We start from the raw sequence: 16,817 nt of genomic DNA on the forward strand, positions 1-16,817 counted from the left end.
GCACTGTCACAATCTCACAACAGCACGCCTACAAGAGGACAGCACAGCTATAGCACAACATCACTGTGAGACATGCACAATACCAGCACCACCAGGGTAAAGCAGCCGGCAACAGCACTGCTACAGAATACCGATACGACCACTCCAGCACAGCTGCAGCATGAGAACCTGTGCAGCATGTCCACAGCACACATAAAGGCATCACTTCAGCACTGCTTCCAGGACTGCTAATTGACTTCTAGAGTACCACCCCAGTACTTGTAAAAGAATGCTGCAGTACCCCCACAGCACTGCTTGAGCATTGTGCAGAACTGCTACGCCACCTTCAATACACCGCTACAGCACTAATAATCATTTGTAATGGCATGGTGATACCATGCACTCAGAAGCGCTACGAAAGGTTTACAGCATCACTAGAACAGCACTACAGCACGGCATGGATACAGTAGCACAGTATTACCACCACATCAACACTCCAGCATTTCTGCATCACCGTCTCCGCACAGCACCTGCACCACCACAGTACAGCAACAGCACTGGAACTGCATTACAAAAGCACCACCACTGCCAGCACTCCAGCACAGCTACAAATCAAATGCACTCACTCTAACGCGGTGCGTCAGGACTACCACTTCCGGTACTGCACCGCGACAGCAAAGCAACTGAAAAGCTATTTGGTATCACCAGGGTAGCAGGGCGGCAGCAGGGCGGCAGCACTGTAACAGCCATGTTCAGATCAGTACATTTGGTTCAGCACAGCACTTGTGCAGCGCCTTTAAAAGCAAAGCCACAGAATCAAGTACGGCACTGCTACGGCACTCAAAGGAGGCACTGCTGTGAAACCAGGTCAATGTGTTTCCAGGTCCACCACAGCACATGTACAGCATCATAACACCGCAGCACTGCTATGGTATGACTACTGCAGTAACTACAATTCAACTAGAGCAGCAATAAAGCACCTCTTCAAACTACTGCAGCCCCACAGCACTGCCAGAGCAGGACTACAGCACCTCTACAGCTCCAGAGCAGCAGCAGACTATGAATACTCATCAAATCCCACAGGTTGCACCTGTGCTCTCTCCGTCTCTCATGAGCCTCAGCGAGCGGTGAAATATTAACCAGGAGATCGAACACTGACTGGGATCGATGAAGTAGGATCAGTAAACAGCTTAGTTAGAATACATTTATCTAAAACGAAATGTCAAACATTGAATGTTTTCCAGTAAAATACCCAGGCCACCACCACAGCAGCAGGTAAAGTTGGAGCTTTGTGGCGCTTTGGAAATTGGGTGATGCATGACTGCTCGTGTGAGCTGTGGGCCAGCGTTTCTGTCAAGATGGCGGCAAGAGACAAAACGGCGATGGGGCACTCCCAGGTTCCTCACTTTGCCAACCAATACAGATTCATGAAATGTTTGTTTCCAGGTCATGAATAATATTGGGCAACCTAAGCCGACTTCAAACTAATGATGCTGCACCGCGATATCGCCTGGGGCGGCTTGTACCCTCGTTTGCTAGCTCACATCCACAACTCTGCCTAAGAGCACTTTTCTTATTTTCAAGCACTCTCTCGTGTTTCCTTCCTTGTTGAGAATTGATTATGCTGAAGCCTAAAGCTTCATTCTTGACCTGCTCCAGAGCAAAGTTGAAGACCAAGTAGCCTCTAACGGGAAAGGTCGAGAGTGTAATCGGCCACTGGCCCGGATACGATATTACATTGGACCTTTAAACACAGTTCCATTCTTGTATCATGGGTACCGGACGATCATTACAAAAACTTTCCAGCGCTTACCAGCGGACTGCAGAAACTGGTTTGAACACTCATTACATCTGGGTTGGAACAAGAATTTACAAGTAATGACATTCTTAAACAACTTTGATCCCAGAGTAACAGCATTATATACTGACCAAGAGACCGGAAACATGTTAAATTGGCCAGTTAAAGCCCTTGTTTCAGGGGATCAATTATTGCTGAAACCAGAGGCCAAAAACAGTAACCACGCCAATAAACCGCGTGTAAAACCTACAGCAGCACCTTTCAAAGATTCAACTCAGATGATGAAAATAATTGGAGACTTCACCTTTGATCAGAATGACAATGTCCATATTACCCTACAAACGGAATCCCTGTGCATTAACATTCCACAGGCAAAAGCATTTTTTGAATTTCTAAACCCCAGAGGGACAGCAATGGGAGCTACTTTCATCTCTACCCTGGCGAATCTGTTTGTGGTAAATTTTGAAAGTCTCTCTTATCTTGTTAATCGTTATACACAACATCAATAGACCAAGTGAATCCTTACAGGTGTCATTTAATTATCTAGAAAGTTTACTCAGATGATGTCTATCGCCTAGTTTGTTAGCAGACACTAGTTAAACGAGTTTCACATGCCACACCTGGTTGAATCATTGTAGGGCAGGAAACCACCGCCCCCAGGAAATTCAGGTAAATATTTACCAATCTGAACAGTAATCCCACTGCACGCACACCTTACTTAGTAACAACAGTTGTATAACTTGCCCTTAGTCAGTTCCTGAGGCCTCAGAGAAATATCAGTTATAACAAATGATGTATTTTATATGAATGTTGATTTTCTCTTCAAAAAAGCATTGGACAGGGTTATCCATGGTGCCGTTTGCATAGTGCACACAACATTGAAACATGACCGATGCACGGACTGTGAACACTTCCCCCAAACGAAGCAACAAGATCCGATATTTGATTTCACAAAACTGGCACATTATAAATGCAGACAAACCCCTTTTGCTTTTAGAAGGGGCCTAAATCTTCAATGCCATTTCTTTGCTGCTAATGGTGAAGGAAAAAACAAGCTATCAATCCCCTTTGGGGCTTCCTTACCTCACTCTGGAATTACAACCAGACCACCAGCACATTTGAAATATTTCACCAAACACCAAAACCTCTGATTACAAGGGAGAAGCGTAAACCCATAAATCGTTAACAAACTACAAGCTGTAATATTACATATTACATTAGATGCTGTTCTGGTTAATGTCACTTGAGGAGAAAAGCAAACAAACTGCAAACACATTAGTCAACACTGATGTAAACTACGCTGGAAAATCTCCCGCTGCCCTTTGGGTGAAAATTACAGTCTCTTCAATTACTCTCAGAATAGTTCTGAGTGGGAAGTACTCTGAAAACACAACACAGCATCATAGAAGCAAACGCTGAGACAACTCATGCTGTGAGAACAGATACATTTACTAGATTCTGCGAGACCTGCGTTGCACTGGGTGACTGGAAGGTAGGCTTCTGCTACGCCGAAACCCTCTCTGAGTTCAACCTGTAACAGGATTTTTGGTACCAATGCTTTTACAATTGTACAGTATCTTGTGTGTTTTTTCAGGTGAAACTTTCAGAATACATAAACATACATGTTCTGCCACTGTTTTTAAAGCTGTTTTTGATTCTGCCAGCAGTCCATCCTCCATGTCAAGCTACTTCTGCACCATGACCTCAGTCTTTCATCCTTTTCCATTCATCATTTGGAAAAAAAGACTTTCCAGATTGCACTGCTTGTGGCTCTGTAGGTTTCGGATCTTTGGGGCAGTGAACCTTGCAGACTCTCACCGGTTTGCCAAAGGACTCAGGTCCATGCATTAAGTCAACCAGGACCCTCATACATCCCCAGCAGACACACATACATGTGTTTTATTATATTTAATAGTAACAAAACTGCACAACTATAGGAAATGAGCTACCTCTAAGGATATAATGTATAGAGTAGCTGGTACTGTTGCTAGGGAACAGGAGAAACCACCAACACAGGGCTACTGGGCCAGTGCAGCGTGACAGCAGCACTGCAACAGATCAACAGCACCAGTGCAGTACACACACGCGCTATGACCAAAGTTCCTTTGCGGCACCGCAACCAGACCACTGCAGCGGGGCCACAACAGAACCGCTGCAGAATCGATATGGGAATTCTCAACATGAAGCACTGCCTTGCTACACAATCACAACAGCACGGTGAATGCACCACATTGACGTCACTCCAACAGCACTTCAGCACAGCTCCTACTCCTTCTGCAAAGCTGCAGCACCACAGGAGACCCACAGCACTGGTAGAGTACTATGCCTCAAGAGAACTGCTACTGTACCCCTACTTCACTAGTGAACCACTGCAGTGCCAGCTCAGGACTGCGGTAGCCCCACAGCATCGCTATGCCACAGGTACATCTATCGCACAACACCGGCACAGCACTGTTTCACCAGTGGTACCAACAGCAACCCTTAGCATACAGTGTCAGAACTGCAACTTGCACAACCCCTCAAGGGGCGTGGCCTGGCCAAACCACTGCATGGCGACTCCTGTAGCACAGTGTGGTCACTGCACTTTCCACAGCTCCAGGTTCCACTGCCTTCCCTCCTCCCCTGCATTCAGCAGGGGGTCCTTACCTCACAGGAGTCCAGCCTCTGTATCTGGTGCACGTCGGCCTCATCCGCGCTGCCCTCCTCAAGGTCACTGTCCAGCTCAGAGTCCCGCATGGAGCGCCTTTTGCGGGTGAGGATGGGTAGTGCGGTGGTGCCCGCTGCCTGCTCGGAGCAGTCCTCGGAGTCCTTGGCGTCCAGCGCCTGCTCCCCACTGATAAAGCAAATTTCCTCACTGTAGGAGGGTGAACTGATGCTGTCTATGCCGCTGTCCCGGTTGGCCACCTTCCCACCGCCATCATGGGCCGGGAGGGCGGCCGAGGCCCTCAAGCAGTGCCGGCGCTCCAGGCTGTCCGTGGTGTACCCGCCCCGCTCCGGGGGGTCCTGGAGCTCCGCCATGTCCAGCAGTTTGTGCAGATGTTCACCCAGGCTGCAGCTGGACTCCAGGGAGCCCCGCCGCTCCGGTGGGCCACTGGCCTGCGAGGCGTCGCTGTTGGATCCAGTCTCCAGAGTCGAGTCGGTCCCGGGGCTGGGGCACAGGGCGCTCCGATCCACCCCCAGGATTATGGGCTCCCTGTGAAAAGAAGAAGAAGAAACCAATCAGTGTGTTATGTTACGGATCCCCTGGGGAGAAGGAATCTGGCACCCAGTAGGGGGAACAGAAAGATCTAGGGGCACGATTCACAAAAGTAATCTGAGACTAAATCCTAACTTTCCGACTTTCGGTATTCACAAAAGGCATTTAGGAGTACTAAAGTTAGGATTTTGTCTCAGATTACTTTTCTGAATAGGGCCCTAGGTTCCCGGCCAAACCAACCTAGCACAGCCACATAGCAATGGACCAGAAGTGTAAGCAGAACTCAAGAGTGGACATGAGGGGCGAGCCTCGGCCGAAGCCTTCCTGGGCTTCAGCGTCTGATGACTTGGCTCCAAAAAAGGTCCTACAGGGATGAGTGCCACCAAGGCATGGAGACAGATGTGAGGTTCTTCTGGAGGTCTGTGCATCACCCTATGCTCATTCATGAGGGGCACTCATTCCGGGGAGATGATGGCCCGCACCAAGAAACCACCTGTAGGAGCTCCACTGAAGACAAACACCTGCAGCAAGTTTAAACAAGGTCAAAGGTATCTTCAAACCTCCTCTTGGGCTGTGAACCAAAATGTCCATGTGAGATAAACTAACGTGATAAATCAAATGCGACACCAAACCCCTGCCAAAGAAGGCACAAGCCAAGCTCTGTGATGTCCATGAGACGTACATCCATGGAGTAAAGTCAATAAGGTAACAAACCACCTGCAAACAAGACCTCAGAAGTGTATCACCTGCCCCTCGTCTGATACAAGATACGAGGAGCGAAGCCGACAACACATCAAACCACCTTTAAACAGGGTCTTGGATCTCCGTCACCTGATGTTTACCGGTTGTACAAACTTGAATCAGCACAAAAAGACTGCAGCCCAGCTTCTAACAGGTCCCAGATCAGTATTACTGTCTCTCCGTCTGATGTACAGTCCATCAGATCAGCCCAACGGGACATCAAACACCTTCAAAGGAGCCCTGGATCTGGGACCGAGGACCTCAAATGGAAATGAACTGCTTTACATGATGAACTGTAGACATCACAGCCTTACACAAGCGCCTCAGATTCATTCCTCTGGATTCCTGGCTAGGATCTGATCCTCTAAATCTCCCAGAGTGGAACCCATTCGGCCAAATCTTTCCCGGTCAGATCTATTGCAGAGTAACTCACTCTACAGAATCTGTACGCCAGGATTATCTGGATGGGAGCCATTCCTGTGGAACTCCCTGTGTGTTCTTGTTATGGGATCTTCCTGAACGGGATTTACTTTGTAGGATCTCTCTTGCTGGCATCTGTTCCTCAGGACCACCACGGATAGGACCAGTTTCTCAGGCCCTCCTCCGGGGCCCGCCTGAGGCAGAATTTCTTCAGCAAACACTGGACGCAATCCATTCCTCCTTATGTTCACAATCCAGATCTATTCTCATTGGGATCCATGGCTCAGGATTTCCCTGGGCTTGCTGTTACACCGAGAATCTCCCTGGATAGTGTCTACTCTGGAACTTCTCAAGTGGGATCCATAGCTTGCAATCCTCTTGGTTACAATCTATTCCTTAGGATCTCCCCGGGTGGGATCGATTGCTTGTAATTTCCCTGAGATACTTCACTTAGTACTTACTTTATTGGGATCACATCCTCAGGATCTCCCTGGGATCTGTCCTTCAGCCTATCACCGATGGCATCTAACACTCTGCACTTTGCTGGAAGGAACCTGTTCCTCTGGGTCTCTTTTAGTGGGAAGATTTCTCAGGACGTGCCTTTGTGGGGTCAGATTCTGTAAATCTGAGAGTGTAAACGGTTCTTTGAAATCCCCCTGGTTATGGTCGATCCCTCTGGATTCCCCCGAGTGGGATCCTCTGCTGGTGATCTGCCTGATTAGGACATAGTCCTCAGTGTTTCCTGGTGGGATCCACTGCTTGCATTCTCATGGAGATCCACTCTTCAGTAGTCCCCTTGCTGTTACTGTTTCGTTAGTATCTCCCCGAGATCTCTTCCTCAGGGTCTCCTCAGGTGGGATCCATGGGGCCGATTCACAGAACTAACTGAAGACAAAATCCTAAACTTACTACTTTTGGTATTCACAGAAGGCATTTAGTAGTAGTAAAGGTGGGATTTTGTCTTAAGTTTGACTTAAGACAAACCTAAGACAGACTTAAGACAGACTTAAGACAAACTTAAGACAGACTTAAGACAAACAAGACAGACTTAAGACAGACTTAAGACAAACTTAAGACAGACTTAAGACAAACGTAAGACAGACTTAAGACAGACTTAAGACAGACTTAAGACAGACTTAAAACAGACTTAAAACAGACTTAAAACAGACTTAAGACAGACTTAAGACAAACTTAAGACAGACTTAAGACAAACTTAAGACAGACTTAAGACAGACTTAAGACAAACTTAAGACAGACTTAAGACAGACTTAAGACAGACTTAAAAAGACAGACTTAAGACAGACTTAAAACAAACAAGACAGACTTAATACAGACTTAAGACAAACTTAAGACATATTTAAGACAAACTTAAGACAGACTTAAGACAGACTTAAGACAGACTTAAGACAGACTTAAGACAGACTTAAGAAAGACTTAAGAAAGACTTAAGACAAACAAGACAGACTTAAGACAAACTTAAGACAGACTTAAGAAAGACTTAAGACAAACAAGACAGACTTAAGACAGACTTAAGACAAACTTAAGACAGACTTAAGACAAACTTAAGACAAACTTAAGACAAACTTAGGACAGACTTAAGACAGACCTAATACAGACTTAAGACAGACTTAAGATGGACTTAAGACAGACTTAAGACAAACTTAAGACAAACTTAAGACAGAACAAAGACAGACTTAAGACAACCTTAAGACAAAATCCTAACTTCCTTTCACTGTGTGAGGAGGGGGCGGGCCTTGTGTCAAGAGTTACCTAAGAAGAAATCTGCCCTCACCAAGCCCCCCGCTCCCTCCCAAAGACACAGAGGGTCATGGAGGCTGTCGCCGATGTCTTGGGGTGTTCTCACGCCTCATAATGGACACTGGCTGCTTATGAATATGCCTCGTTATCCCGCAGTCTTTTACCCCGCAGGGACTTACAACGCGGTTGTTACAACGACCGCGTTGTAATTCCACATACCATTACCCGCAAGTCGTGACAACCTCTTGCGCAGGGGGGGCGCTGGAGGTTGGAATAGCTCAATTTACTATTCCAATTCCACTCTGTGCGGACATTAGGGAAGCTGTTGGATTTTAAATCCAACACCTTCTCCCCCCTCCGCAAGTCATTGTTACGACTTGAGGAGTAATGGTATGTGGAATTAAAACGCGGTTGTTACAACTCCCTGCGGGTAAAATGTTTTGTTGTAAACGTTGTTTACCCTGCTTACTGCTGCTGAAGTCGAGCTGAAATTCCACTGCTGACAGTCGTTCGCAGATCGTTTCGCAGCCACCGTGTGATTTCGACTCTCCACCGGGTGACCGGGTCAAGTGAGCCGAAACGGTGTGACACACATGGCACGGTGTGAGCTGGCAGGTCTGGAATCTCCTGCAATTCATACCTTAGTAGTACCATTGTTGGGATCCCCTTGTAAGGGTGTCCCTGGAATCGCCTGCTGTGAATCTCCTGGATAGAAGAACATGGCACCTTTAGACTTGCAAACAGGGTCTCTCTACCATAGATGGGGGGGGGGGGCAAATCAAGCAGAGCCGGTGATGCCCCACACAAGACTGGATCTCTTGCCTCAGAGGTGCACCTGCACCTGCCGGACCACCAGAGGAGAGTGTGAGGATCACTGTGATAGGACTGCTGCAATAAGAGTAACCTGCACCTCAGGGAGCCGGCAGGACAGTAGAGAGTACCTCTGATACCTCACCAGGAGACCCTCTGATGCCTCAACAGTACTGTGCCAGGAGACCCTCTGATGCCTCAACAATACTCCACCAGGACAGTAGAGAGTACCTCTGCTCCCTCAGCAGTGCACTGCCAGGACACCCTCTGACTCCTCAGCAGTACTCCGCCAGGGTCAGGACAGTAGAGAGTACCTCTTATCCCTCACAAGGACACCCTCTGATGCCTCAACAATACTCCACCGGAACACCCTCTGATGCCTCAACAGTACTTTGCTAGGACAGTAGAGAGCACCTCTGATCTCTCATCAGCCAGGACACCCTCCGTCTCCTCAGCAGTACTCTGCCAGGACATTAGAGAGTACATCTGATCCCTCACCAGGACACCCTCTGATGCCTTGACAATACTCCACCAGGACACCCTCTGATGCCTCAACAATTCTCCACCAGGATGCCCTCCGATGCCTCAAGAGTACTCTGCCAGGACACCCTCTGATGCCTCATTGGTACTCTGCCAGGACACCCTCGGATGCCTCAACAATACGCCCCCAGGATACCCTCTGATGCCTCAACAGTACTCTGACAGGACACCCTCTGATGCCTCAACAATACTCCGCCGGGACACCCTCCGATGGCTTAACAGTACTCTGGCAGGACATCCTCTGATGCCTCATTAGTTCTCAGCCTGGTCACCCTCTGATGCCTCAACAGTTCTCTGCCAGGATACCTTCTGATGCCTCAACAGCACTCTGACAGGACACCCTCTGATGTCTCAACAATACTCTACTGGGACACCCTCTGATACCCCAACAGTACTCTGGCAGCCTCTGATGCCTCAACAGTACTCTGACAGGACACCCTCTGATGTTTCAACAACACTCTACCGGGACACCCTCTGATACCTCAACAGTACTCTGGCAGGACACCCTCTGATGCCTCAACAGTTCTCTGCCAGGACACCCTTTTATTCCTCATTGGTACTCTGCCAGTATACCCTCTGATGCCTCAACAGTACTCTGCCAGGACACCCTCTGATGCCTCAACAATACTCCACGGGGACACCCTCTGATGCCTCAACAGTACTCTGCCAGGATACCCTTTGATGCCTCAACAATATTCCACGGGACACCCTCTGTTGCCTCAACAAAGCTCCACCAGGACACCCTCTGATGCCCCAACAATACTCTGTCAGGATACCCTTTGATGCCTCATTGGCACTCTGCCAGGATACCCTCTGATGCCTCAACAATATTCCACTGGGACACCCTCTGATGCCTTACAGTACTCTGCCAGGACACCCTCTGATGCCAGGACAGGAGAGAGTACCTCTGATCTCTCAACAGGATACCCTCTGGTGCCTCAAAAGTACTCTGCTAGGACACCCTCTGATGCCTCAACAGTTCTCCGCCAGGACACCCTCTGATGCCTCAACAGTACTCCACCAGGACACCCTCTAATTGCCGCAACAATACTCCACAAGAACACCCTCTGATGCCTCAACAGTACTCCGCCAGGACACCTTCTGAGGCCTCAACAATACTACACCAGTACACCCTCTGATGCCTCAACAATACTCCACCAGGACACCCTATAATGCCTCAACAGTACTCCACCAGGACACCCTCTAATGCCTCAACAGTACTCTACCAGGACACCCTCTGATGCCTCAACAATACTCCACCAGGACACCCTCTAATTCCTCAACAGTACTCCACCAGGACACCCTATGATGCCTCAACAATACGCCCCCAGGACACCCTCTGATGCCTCAACAGTACTCCACCAGGACACCCTCTGATGCCTCATTGGTACTCTACCAGGACACCCTCTGATGCCTCAAGAATACTCCACCAGGACACCCTCTGATGCCCAAGAATACTCCACCAGGAAACCATCTGATGTCTCAACAGTACTCCACGAGGACACCCTCTGATGCCTCAACAATACTCCACCAGGACACCCTCTGATAGCTCGACAATACTCCACCAGGACACCCTCTGATGCCTCAACAGTACTCCATGAGGACACTCTCTGATGCCTCAACAGTACTCCACCAGGTCACCCTCTGATGCCTCAACAATACTCCACTAGGACACCCGCAGATGCCTCAACAGTACTCTACCAGGACACCCTCTGAGGCCTCAACAATACTCCACCATGACACCCTCTGATGCCTCATTGGTACTCTACCAGGACATCCTCTGATGCCTCAACAATACTCCACCAGGACACCCTCTGATGTCTCAACAATACTCCACGAGGACACCCTGTGATGCCTCAACTATATTCCACCAGGACACCCTCTGATGCCTCAACAGTACTCCACGAGGACACACTCTGATGCCTCAACAGTTCTCTGCCAGGACACCCTCTGATGCCTCAACAGTAATTTGCCAGGACACCTTCTGGTGCCTCAACAGTACTTTGTCAAGACAGTAGAGAGTACTTCTGCTCCCTCAGCAATGCACCGCCAGGGCACTCTTTGACTCCTCAGCAGTACTCCGCCAGGGTCAGGACAGTAGAGAGTACCTCTGATCCGTCACCAGGACACCCTGTGATGCCTCAACAATACTCCACCAGGACACCCTCTGATTCCTCAACAGTACTTTGCTAGGACAGTAAAGAGAACCTCAGATCTCTCAGCAGTACTCAGCCAGGACACCCTCGGAATCCTCAGCAGTACTCTGCCAGGACAGGAGGAGTACCACTGATCCCTCACCAGGACACCCTCTGATGCCTCAAAAGTACTCTACCCAGACAGTAGCTCTGATCCCTTACCAGGACACCATCTGATGCCCCAACAGTACTCTGCCAAGACATCCTCTGATGCCTCAACAATACTCCACTAGGATGCCCTTTGATGCCTCACTAGTATTCTGCCAGGACACCCTTTAATGCCTCAACAATACTCCACCATGACCCCCTCTGATGCCTAAACAATACTCCACCAGGAAACCCTCTGATACCACAAGAATACTCCACTAGGATGCCCCCTGATGCCTCAACAATACTCCACCAGGGCACCCTCTGATTCCTCAACAATACTCCACCAGGACACCCTCTGATGCTTCAACAGTACTCCACGAGGACACTCTCTGATGCCTCAACAGTACTCCACCAGGTCACCCTCTGATGCCTCAACAATACTCCACTAGGACACCTGCCGATGCCTCAACTGTACTCTACCAGGACACCCTCTGAGGCCTCAACAATACTCCACCATGACACCCTCTGATGCCTCATTGGTACTCTACCAGGACATCCTCTGATGCCTCAACAATACTCCACCAGGACACCCTCTGATGTCTCAACAATACTCCACGAGGACACCCTGTGATGCCTCAACTATATTCCACCAGGACACCCTCTGATGCCTCAACAGTACTCTACGAGGACACCCTCTGATGCCTCAACAGTTCTCTGCCAGGACACCCTCTGATGCCTCAACAGTAATTTGCCAGGACACCCTCTGGTGCCTCAACAGTACTTTGTCAAGACAGTAGAGAGTACTTCTGCTCCCTCAGCAATGCACCGCCAGGGCACTCTTTGACTCCTCAGCAGTACTCCGCCAGGGTCAGGACAGTAGAGAGTACCTCTGATCCGTCACCAGGACACCCTGTGATGCCTCAACAATACTCCACCAGGACACCCTCTGATTCCTCAACAGTACTTTGCTAGGACAGTAAAGAGAACCTCAGATCTCTCAGCAGTACTCAGCCAGGACACCCTCGGAATCCTCAGCAGTACTCTGCCAGGACAGGAGGAGTACCACTGATCCCTCACCAGGACACCCTCTGATGCCTCAAAAGTACTCTACCCAGACAGTAGCTCTGATCCCTTACCAGGACACCATCTGATGCCCCAACAGTACTCTGCCAAGGCATCCTCTGATGCCTCAACAATACTCCACTAGGATGCCCTTTGATGCCTCACTAGTATTCTGCCAGGACACCCTTTAATGCCTCAACAATACTCCACCAGGACCCCCTCTGATTCCTCAACAATACTCCACCAGGACACCCTCTGATGCCTCAACAATACTCCACTAGGATGCCCTTTGATGCCTCACTAGTATTCTGCCAGGACACCCTTTAATGCCTCAACAATACTCCACCAGGACCCCCTCTGATTCCTCAACAATACTCCACCAGGACCCCCTCTGATTCCTCAACAATACTCCACCAGGACACCCTCTGATGCCTCAACAATTCTCCACCAGGATGCCCTATGATGCCTTATTGGTACTCTGCCAGGACACCCTCTGATGCCTCAACAGCACTTTGTCAGGACACCCTCTGATGCGTCAACAAACCTCCACAAGGACACCCTCTAATGCCTCATTGGTATTCCACCAGGACACCCTCCGATGCCTCAACAGTATTTTTTCAGGACAGTAGAGAGTTCCTCTGCTCCCACAGCAATGCACCGCCATGCCACCCTCCATCTCCTCCTCAGTACTCTGCCTGGGTCAGTAGAGAGTATCTCTGATACCTCACCAGGACACCCTCTGATGCCTCAAAAGTACTCTGCCTGGACACCATCTAATGCCTCAACAATACTCCACTAGGACGCCCTCTGATTCCTCATTGGTACTCTGCCAGGACGCCCTCTGATGCTTCAACAATACTCCACCAGGGCACCCTCTGATGCCTCAACAATACTCCACCAGGACACCATCTAATGCCTCAACAATGCTCCACCAGGACACCCTCAATATCCCACCCCTACGACTGTACTCAGACCACTGAGCCCTCACCTGCCCACCCTGTGACACTACTCACACCACTGACTTCTCACCTACTCACCTCTGTAACACTACTACAAACCCCTGATCCCTCGCCTGCTCTCATCTGTGACACTACTCATACCTCTGAACTTTCACCTACCCACCTCTGTGATACTTCTCATACCTCTACCGCTATATGGAGCACTCCTGCCCCCGTCTTACCTCTCAAACTTCTCGATGAGGGAGGACACGGCCGACAGCCCCAGCTCATCCCTGCTGTCCGTCCGCGGCAGGGGGCTCCGGGGGGTCCGCGGGTCCGCAGGTAGCGGCCGGGAGGGGGGCGGCGGGATGAAGTCAGGCGGCCGGCTCTTCCTCACGCTCTGCAGGTGGGCGGGCTTGGGAGGTACTAGGGTGGGAAGAGAGAGAGGAGGGGTTAGAAGAGAGACTAGAAAGGAGAAAGCCAGAGAGAGGCGAAGGAGTGAGTGTCAAAAATAGAGTGCCAAGGACAGAATGCCAAGGACAAAGTGCCAAGGACAGAGTGCCAAGGACTAAGTGCCAAGGACTGAGTGCCAAGGACTTAGTGCCAAGGACTGAGTGCCATCCCTGACACCCATGAATGGGCCGACAGGGCACACAGGGAGGACCCTGCCCCAGCCTGTGTGTGTGTGTATTTATTCATCAGAATGGACACTGTCAGTGAGTGGGCCCTGTTAACCTCTAGTCGGTGCAGTAGTAAAACACAGCTGGAAAATAACCCGCCTCTGGTTGGTGCAGGACTCACCTGCAGCCGTGCCAGGCTCTGGGGGCGGTGGGCACCGAGCCTGGCACGCACCGCTCCCATCACAGCTCACCTCACTCAGGAACCCTCGCTTCTCCCTTTGCACATTCCCCTTCTCTCAATGGGCTACTCTTTCACACCTTTACACACTTTTGGTTTCTTTTTCACCTTTACTCTCCTTGTTTCAGTTTGTGACCCTTTGTCTCACAATATCTCTCTCACCTATGCGCTCTCCTACTTTATCTCTTCTGGTCTCATTTTCATTTTGTCTCTCTCTGGGGACCTTTTTTTAGGTCAAGCCTAGCGGCGTGGCGCACATGCGCTGCTCGCTCTGCGAGGCATGTTGTAGTAGGGTATGCTGTGAACGCCTCGCCTTGTCTCCGCCCATATTTTTCATTGGCTGGTGTCATTGTCCTTGGTAAATGATGGCTTCTGATTGACAAGGAGGCTTGTTATTCCTTCCTTGTTACCGCCCTGTCACCATTTGATACCTCCCATGAGGACTTGATCTTTTACTTGTGGCGTTATATAATCTCCTTCATAAGTCGGTAAGCACTATTTTTTTATTATTTGCAGTGCGGTCCGCTTTCACTTTAGCGGCCGCGCTTGTTTATTTAAATAATTTGCCATGCGGGCCGAAAGGGAGCGTTTCTACTCACTAATCTTACAAGCATTTGGAATGCATTAGGTCTCGCATTTACGCAAGTTTGAGCTATTGGCATTGCAAATAACAATGCCTTAAATTGTTGTTTTCGTTTTTAAAACATAAATAAAAGGTATTGCATTTACAATGCCAATAGCTTAAGCCTGCGCAAATGCAAGACCTATTGCATTGCAAATGCTTGTACTTTCTGACTCTCAAGGCCTACTTTCACCTTTTCATCTCCTATGAGGCCCACATGTTCTTTCTCCCTGCGTCTTCCTTTTCAAATTCTCTTCCTGTCTCTCTGTCTCTCTGACCTGTTCTTTTTTCACCTTTCCTTTCGGTTTCTTTTTGCATCTTTTCTAGCTCTTCAGTTATTATGTCCCCATCGCATTGTTTCAGATTTCTTCTTTTCTCGTTTTCAACTTTTCTTCCCATCTAGTTCAGTTTTTTTCTCTCCTTCGGTTTCTCATTTTCATATTTCTTCGCTCTCTCTCTCCCCTCTATTTTATATTTTCTTTCAATGTATCTTTTCTCTTCTCTTTCTCCTGCTCTCTTTTCCCCTCCATTTCTGCTCTGTCTGCCTTTCTATCTCTGGGGCTTGGAAGGAGGGCTTGTTTGCCTCTCTCGCTCTTTATCTATCCTTTGGCAGACTGTCAAAAGTGCTGGTGTTGACAATGAAATGCCGAGCACCGGAAACCACCTGCTCAGATTAAGCACCGGAGCCTGTGTGGCCTTGCTGCCCCCTGAATGTCAAAGCCTAAAGAGAGGGCACTTGGCAGCTGTGTGATCTCACAGCAGTGTCTCACTCCTGGGTAATTTTTGTCACAGTAGGTGTCTCCCTTTCCAGGCGTCATACGTTCCCAGGAGCACTGGCCTTGCCTGGATGTCACCTGTACCTCTAGGGACAGGGGTTCAAACAAGGAGACTGCAATAGGCCACCACTTTTCACGCCTGTAGCCCACTGACTTCCTGCTGGATGGGCCCAGTTTGAAAAGTGTCAGACAGAGACTGAGAGAGCGGGGACAGCGTAAACAACATTGTTACACTTGAATTTCCAGGAGTAAGTCGGTTCAGTAGCGGCTGGCATTGCTCGTGGTTGGGGAGGCTTGCGCAAGGGGTCATTGGGGATTCGCGGGGGTTGTCGCTGGGGATCGCGGGAAATTAAACAAATATATATGTATATTAAACTTATCTTCCTTTCCCCGGGGTCCGCATCTTCTCGGCTCCTGCTCTCCTGCCTCTAACAGGAACAGGAAGCAGCCAGCCAGGCTCCCTCCCCTAAGCCAATTGCAACGCTGAAAGCAGCGTTGTGATTGGTCGGGCCGCTGCCCAGCCAGGGGCTAATGGGGTTGCTATGTTCTCCATGCCGGCCGGTATGCAGCCTGCATGGAGAAGGGCAGAGTGCGTATGACTGGTTTGGGTGGCCCGAGAGGGCCAACCAAACAGTCTTTGCGCACTGAGGAGTGGGCACACCACTCCTCCCCTGCCTTGAGTCCCTTTCTCACTGCTCCATCAGGATTCAAGCAAGCCGGGCCGAAGAAGGCTGAAATGCCAGAAACCGGTCCCCGGTAGCTTGTCTCCTTTCTGGTGAAGAATTGGCTTGGTAGTTTAGTCTGCCCTGTTCCCATGATGCACTGGGCCAGGGACAGACTGATTTGCATATAGCCAGGTTCTGAGCTGGGATGGGGCAGTGAGATAAATAACGGTGATGGATCAAGCCCTGATCTTTGGACTGGGTAAGAGTGGTCTGTTTAACTCAGACACTCTGTTCATCACCACCCCCCTTTTTGTAAATCGTTTTTGGCCACTATAGGTGTGGCAGGGTATACTCAGACATGAGTCCCTT

General features: G+C 49.5%; 1 protein-coding gene across 3 annotated transcripts in view; it reads right to left on the bottom strand.

Annotated features, from left to right (window-relative positions):
- FGD1 (FYVE, RhoGEF and PH domain containing 1) overlaps positions 1–16,817 on the bottom strand; it is a 221,591-nt gene that overhangs the window by 73,727 nt on the left and 131,047 nt on the right. For all 3 annotated transcript variants that reach the window (XM_086940178.1, XM_086940179.1, XM_086940180.1), the window contains exons 3-4: positions 13,770–13,953; positions 4,424–4,970 (exon numbers count right to left, since the gene is read on the bottom strand). In XM_086940178.1, coding sequence (XP_086796304.1) covers positions 4,424–4,970; positions 13,770–13,953 — 731 coding nt within the window. The remainder of the gene's footprint in view (positions 1–4,423; positions 4,971–13,769; positions 13,954–16,817) is intronic.

The sequence above is a fragment of the Lissotriton vulgaris genome, chromosome 10 (assembly GCF_964263255.1).
Source record: "Lissotriton vulgaris chromosome 10, aLisVul1.2, whole genome shotgun sequence".
In the NCBI taxonomy this organism is placed as follows: domain Eukaryota; kingdom Metazoa; phylum Chordata; class Amphibia; order Caudata; family Salamandridae; genus Lissotriton; species Lissotriton vulgaris.